At 38.8% G+C, this 7,199-nt stretch overlaps 1 protein-coding gene across 1 annotated transcript in view; it reads left to right on the top strand.

Moving 5' to 3' along the window:
- Positions 1-898: 898 nt before the first annotated feature.
- LOC117173978 (low-density lipoprotein receptor-related protein 6) overlaps positions 899-7,199 on the top strand; it is a gene marked incomplete at its 5' end in the record, with an annotated part of 73,929 nt that continues 67,628 nt past the window's right edge. The window contains 2 exons of the mRNA XM_033362648.1: positions 899-2,007; positions 4,824-5,186. Of these exons, the coding sequence (XP_033218539.1) occupies positions 899-2,007; positions 4,824-5,186 (1,472 nt within the window). The remainder of the gene's footprint in view (positions 2,008-4,823; positions 5,187-7,199) is intronic.

The following is a 7,199-nucleotide window of genomic DNA, read 5'->3' as shown; positions in this document are numbered from 1 at the left end:
ATCCGGGGCAATCTAAAACTGAAAAAATCGATACTATTTCCTAAGCGCTATGCAAATTAATCACATTTTGCTAAATTAAAACTTTTTTGAATTAATCTACACAAAAAGTGTGTGGGGACGTCCGTTAGCATGTTCGCTATCATTTCCCTGATTTTGAAGGCAAAATATTCGGCAGATTCGCGTGAAGTAATTAGGTGCGAAGGTGTACAGAGTTTTTTGAAACTTAGTGATTTTTCACTGAAAATCTCCCCAAAATGTGGATTTTTCTATGCATCATATCTTGAAACCTATGCAGGATAGCGGATTATTTTTTCAAACAAATTTTCTCATAATTGTGCCCTCTTTATTTTTTCTCTCTCGATATTTTGCTCTTAATTGCAATGGGAATTAGCCGTATCAAGCGCCTTGAATTTGAATAGGTCCATAGTGTAAAAATAGACGTGAGTGCATGAACTGGAGTCCAATGCAGTCATATTGAAGCGAGGCCCGATGTGGGGTTAACGACGGGAGAACAACGGTCACTACATTGCGTGGGACTCTCGCTCACGCACGCTTAACTATTTATACCGCGCTTCTGATTGGTTCAGTTTAAGTATTCTATAACTTAAAAATTAAAACTTAACAGATGTTTGGAAAAGGAATTTTATATTTATTTTTTACACTATTATACAGACATATTACTACGGACACTTGAGTCTGGGACAACCTATATTAGCTATATCATTGAAGCTCTTAATATGTTTTGAATACAACCAACTTTCATACAAACGATGCGTATATTCATTTAAAAAAGTTGTCGAAATCGTATTTTTGGCTTCAAAGAATTTTCTTTCATTGTGTGGCGGTGGTCTCAATATTTAATTATAAAAAAATTTGAAAATAATTTATTTTATTTTCAGGGTCGCCCATGCTTCTATTTGCAACAGACAAGGATATTAGAGTGGCAAACGTTTCTCGAACAAACAAGGTAGCAACCATTGTTAAAGAATTATCAGATGGAGCTGCTTTAGATTTTTATTATGAGGGTGGATTAGTCTGTTGGTCTGATAGCGGACTTGAGATGATACAATGTGTCCGTACAAATGGCAGTCATGAGAAAATGACAATTGTCAATTCAAGTTTAATATCTCCTGACGGTCTGGCATGCGATTGGTATACTGGAAAACTTTACTGGACAGACAGTGAAAAGAAACGTATAGAAGTGACTAGTATTGATAAAAAGTATCAAAAAGTAATTTTCTGGACTAATGTATCCCAGCCCAGAGCAATAGCATTAGATCCCATGAAAAGTATATTTTTTTGGACAGATTGGGGCGATGAACCGAAGATCGAAAGAGCTGCTATGGACGGCGATCCCAGTACTCGGAAGACCATAGTTTCCGAAGAAATTTTTTGGCCTAATGGTTTAACACTTGATTACGAAAACGAACTAATATACTGGACTGATGGAAGACTTAAATTTATTGCGGTTATGGATTACCAAGGAAACAATAGGCGAAAAATTATTAGTGAAGGATTGGAATATCCTTATGCAATTACCTTCTTTGATCTGAGACTTTATTGGACGGACTGGAAGGCTTGGGGTATTTATTCTTATGATGTTCGTTTAAGTCAAGGTCATCCACGAGAATTATGGATTCAAGGTGTACACGTGCCGGGAGACATTGAAGTTTGGGACTCAAAGAGGCAACCTCAAGGTGATAATCCTTGCAGACATGCTAATGGAAATTGCTCCCACCTTTGCCTACTAAGCCCAAAAGCACTGGGTTATTCTTGCGCCTGTCCAACTGGTGTCAAACTTATTGACAATTTTACTTGCGCTAGAGGACCAGAGAAGCTTCTTTTGATTGTTCAACAGACCGAAATATGTCATTTATCTTTGGATTCTCCTGATTATACTACTTTCGCGCTTCCTTTGAAAGGCATCCGACATGCTATTGCGATTGATTTTGATCCAGTAGACGAGATGCTTTATTGGACTGATGATAAAGCCCGAACAATTCGCAGGTAAAGTATGTGAAAATAATTTTAAACTCAAGTAATTATCCTTATGGGTGTTTTAAGCTGCTACTTGAATATTTAATCTTAATTTACATAAAAAAGTATTAAAACCATATATTTTTTCGCTATATAAGAGAACGGGTCTAACATATATACCCTACCGACAAGAAATACGAAACTACCTATGTTTTACTAGTAACATAAAATCTCCTCATTTCAATCAAACACACTGCCCCTACTTAGTACAGTATATCTGCCATCTCTGTATGTTCTCGGTCTCTGCCATACTTATTTTAACACGCACATTATTGTGCTTACAACATAGGCGGCTGTGAGTCTTCGCTAGTTTGCGCATGTCCCAACGTGCGACTATCAACGTAGAGTAAAGTAGAGTGGGGGTACTCCAAACACCTAATTATTAGAATTATACTCCCTTACAGCCCCGTCGGTCGTCAGAAAATCGGTGCCATTCCAGAAAATTGCACCTGCTCATTACGACGATCCGGCAAAATTCTCTTGCGCCATGAGAAAACAGAGCGATCCAACGAGGAGTGCCTTCTCCATTTACCCCGAGAGTATCCCCGCATTTCGTTAACACGCAGGGATGCGTTTTAGACTACTAACCAGTGAAAGCTTGGCTATGATAATCTTCTTGGCTGGTGCCGAAAATTCGATAACGAACATGGTTTGTTTCTCGAAGTCCAGGAGAACTGTTTTATGCCTCGAGTACAAATCAGAAACGACTAATTTTAAATACTGCCCCCTCTCGCAGTGAAATCGCGGTAAAATTTTAACCGTAAGAACGTCTCAAGGCCGTAAAATAGGAGGTTACAGTCTGTGGCCGACTCAATACGATGATCCAGTAAAAGTCTCGTGCACCCCGAGAACACGGAGCAACCTAAGGACCACCGCCTTCTGCATTTCCCTGCAAGTGTTGTTGCATTTATAAGGTTTTTTCTCTTTCTTTTTATTCTCCTTGCCTATGATATTCTTGTCGCCTGGTATCGAAAATCCAAAAGGGAACATGGTTCGCTTTTCGAAGTCAAGGAGAACTATGTCAGACCTCGAGTGCGCAACAGAAACAATTGTCGAGAATATAAAGTTCCAGTATATGCGGCACTTCTTATTCATGACAATGGATTCTATTTCCATAGGAGCATTTAGAGGAGCGATATTAACGTTAATACTCTAAGAGTGACAGAGGTGGTAATAGAGTACTCCTAGTGCCGTATTGTGACTTTGGATGTAGGTAGTTCCCGCATGAGTTGGACCTCTTTGCAAGGTGACGTTGTTGGTTGCCATACGATTTTTTTGAGATGAGATATTAAATTTGGTTTTCTAAAGCGGCATCAATCTCTCTATGCAATTTACGATGTGCGCATTAACTTTTAAGCTTTCTAAAAGATAGATGATGAGTCTATGTGAGTTCGAATCGAAAGCTTTCTGGTAATCAATCCAGGCCATCGGTAGGTCGTGTTTGTTAGGATGCTGCATTTTATTGTATGCTTTTTTTTAGTTCGTACATTTCTTGCCGCACAGAACCGATTGTCCGAATAATCCTATCATTTAGGATAGCTGTGAATATCTTATACAGTGTGTTCAGGCAAGTGATTGGCCTGTAATTCGTCGGGGCAGTTAAGTTGCTCTTCTTTGACAGGAGTACTGTACGCCCTTCCACCAACCACTTCGGAATAGGCTTTTTCGACTTTAGATGTGAGGTGAAAATGTCAGAAAAGGGCCAGACGGTTGTTACGCCTCCACTTTGGGGTTAATTCTTTCGGGACCACCCTTAAGCAATTGGACATCTCACGCCGTCAAGGTGGACGCGGACTTCTGAATCTACGATTTCTTCATAACCGAATTGTTAGTACAGCTTTCATCGTTGTAAATGGCAGTGTCACCTCCTGAAAATGATCAGGAAACGCGAGATGATTGGCAAAGGAGCGTTTCTTTACACAGCCGCGGAACGGGCGGCCGAAACCCTTGACCTGAATTTTAACATCAGAAGTTACGAAATTGCATTACTTCATCTATACTCTGTTGAGCGGGAGAATGCTCTACAGCGCGCAGTTTTTTCAGAAAAATGTGGAGTAAACACTGAAAAGGGTGTGTTTAGCATATATTTAACAGGCATTAGAAGTTTTTTCTACGGCTATAAATCTGAGAATGATGAAGTTCGGGAAAAAGAGAGGTCAAACAGTTAAAACTCAAGTCCCTAGCAGCAGGGTTTCTAAGGGTTGAAAATCTCTAATCCTCGCCTTTATGACAAGTTTGCGTGAACTGTACGAAAATCCGTCACTTCTTTCGATCATTCTATCGCCGAACGCTCCGAGGGAAAAAGATTCAATTGACCTTAACGAGAAGTGCCAAGACTTAGAGAAACGAAGTATATTCCTGATCGAAAATGCGGCTCCGGCTGACAACTACTTCAAATGTCATATTTCAGAAATGATTTATGTTTTATTATTTATTACCAGAAACTGTAAATAAAAAGATTATCATAATTTGTGTACCCATAGCGAAAAATTTTTAAATTATTTTGATTTTCAAAATTAATTACAGTTTCTTGTTTGTACTAACACGTAGAAACTTTTCAGCACTAGGAATTATCGAGTTTCAAACATTTCGTATTTTCGGAACATCCTAATAATCATCCCTTTATTACATAAAATATTGTATGGGCACAGAATATATTGTTTTATACATACCCGTGAAACCTTTATTGTTGGGCGTTTGCTGCCTATTTCTCTAATTGATTTTTTAAACCTCTTATTTAAAAATATGCCTTGATTATTAATTTAATGCCTTTTTAATTTTTGCAGAGCTCGCCTGAACGGTTCTGAGCAAGAAAACATTACTACCACCGAAGTGGAAAACCCTGACGGAATTGCGATTGACTGGGTGGCTCGTAATTTGTATTGGACAGATACAGGGACGGACAGAATTGAAGTTGCACGCCTTAACGGAAGTAGTAGAAGAGTTCTTATTAATGAAGATCTTGTCGAGCCGCGAGCAATAGCTGTTGCTCCCGAACTGGGCTGGATGTTTTGGACTGATTGGAATAAGAAGAAGCCGAAGATTGAGCGTAGTAACTTGGATGGTAGTGAAAGAATTCTTCTTATTACGGCTGATATCGTTTGGCCTAACGGAATTGCTTTAGACTTAGATCAACGAAAACTATACTGGTATGCCAAATTTCATTGATGTATTCAACAATAATTAAAAATTTCCCCCATGAATAATTTGGGCTGAATTATCTCTAACATGATTAAGATTCACAGTAATTATTTTCCGCAAACGCCTTTTTACCCTCGCGACGTTTACCTCCTTGGTGCATGATATACCTTACGAAACAATAATGTGGTTAGCCAGTTTTTTATGTTAGTCGTTTGAAGTTAGATTGATACCTCGATAAATCGTACAAAATAGTTGCGGGCACTTTGGAGTCGTAGGATAATAAAACCGTTAGCCATATCTGCATTATATATCGCTGGAGAGAAACCTTGGCTGACAAAGATAGAAAGAGAAATTTGGTGCGGCTTTAGAGGGACTTCCCTCTACGGTGTGTCGATGTTTTTAACGAGAAGTATAACGTGCTGTGAGGGTATTTTTTCACAAATACAGGGTGATTTTTCCAACTTGAAACAATCAAATATCTCGAAAAATAGGCACTCTATGAAAGAATGTTATGAATCGTCGCCTCTCACGATTCGAGGTATTCAGGGAATCATCTTTTAATTAAAGTAAGTGCTCAAAATGATGACCTTCGGTTTCAATGCACTTATTAATCCGTAATTCAAATGAATTTACACAACGCAGAGGTGTATCTTCTTGAATTTCAGCACATGCACTTGTAATTCGGTCAATTATATTCTCACGTGTTGTTGGGTTTTCTTTGTACCTTCTGTCTTTCAGATAGACCCACAAAAAGAAATCTGGTGAAGTAATATCTGGCGATCTTGAAGGCCAATTAATCGGACCGCCTCTACCAATGCAGTGACCATTGAAATCACTATCAAGAACTTCTCGTACTATCGCTGAATAGTATTCCAGACAACCATCATGTTGAAACCACATGTTCTGCCATATTTCTAAGCTCAAGTCTTTAAGCAATATCTCCGAAATGTCTTGATATTTTGGACCATTTAAGCTGCCTTCGATAATCCGGACACCGATCAGTTTGTTGCCAATTATTCCACACCATACGTTGACAGTCCATGGACGCTGGTGTTCGATTTTACGAAGCCACTGCGGATTTTCAATACTCCAGTAGTGCATGTTGTGCCGATTAACTATTCCATGGTTAGTAAAAGACGACTCGCCTACCTATTTTCTTCGCGATGTATTTTTTTTATGTACGAGTTTGTATTGCACTCGTTCAACGATTCTGTAGCGATTTTGAAAAATTCTTTTTTTTCGTAGTCAGTCATGTCACAATGAAAATGATGTATTTTTCATTGTTAATGTATTGCAGAATCGTAAGAGTGCATTTTCAGTAACAGTGAAATGAAGAAAAATTTAATTTCGTCAATTAGAGCGCCATCTATCACGAAACGAGAAAAATGTTTTAGACAAATCGTACGCATTTTTATATAAAGAATCCGAATATGCAATACAAAATAGGGGTTCCCTTTTAAAATATCGAACTTGCCCCCACCCCCAGGGGGCGGTGCGAGGGAACCGATTTTAACATCAGTGCATGTACTCCTCAGAGTGATTAAATTTTGATTCATAACATTTTTTCATAGAGTACCTATTTTTCGAGATATTTGAAACTTTCAAGTTGAAAAAATCACCCTGTATAGTGTCACCCGCTTTCACGTCATTCGTGACTTTACAATAAAAACTCTTGCGTGCTTCACCGACTCAAATTGCGATTTTGCGCCTGTGTATGGAGGCATATATATATATCGAGGAGGTGAAAAAAGTATTAAGAGGGATGAAGAACTATTCCGCACCGGGACCAGATTGTATCAAAACCTTCTGGTGGAAGAAGTTTTCTTCAACCCATCAGCATTTGGCCCGTATTTCACCTCATATTTGAAGTCGGAAGAGCCGATTCCAGAGTGGTTGGTGGAAGGGCGCATAATACTTCTGCCGAAAATAGGCAACTTAGCTGACCCGAAGAATTACAAGCCAATAACTTGTCTGAACACGCTTTATAAGATATTCACAGCTATCCTAAATGATAGGATTGT

This window comes from Belonocnema kinseyi, chromosome 5 (assembly GCF_010883055.1).
Source record: "Belonocnema kinseyi isolate 2016_QV_RU_SX_M_011 chromosome 5, B_treatae_v1, whole genome shotgun sequence".
Taxonomy (NCBI): domain Eukaryota; kingdom Metazoa; phylum Arthropoda; class Insecta; order Hymenoptera; family Cynipidae; genus Belonocnema; species Belonocnema kinseyi.
This window is presented reverse-complemented; position numbering and strand designations above follow the sequence as displayed.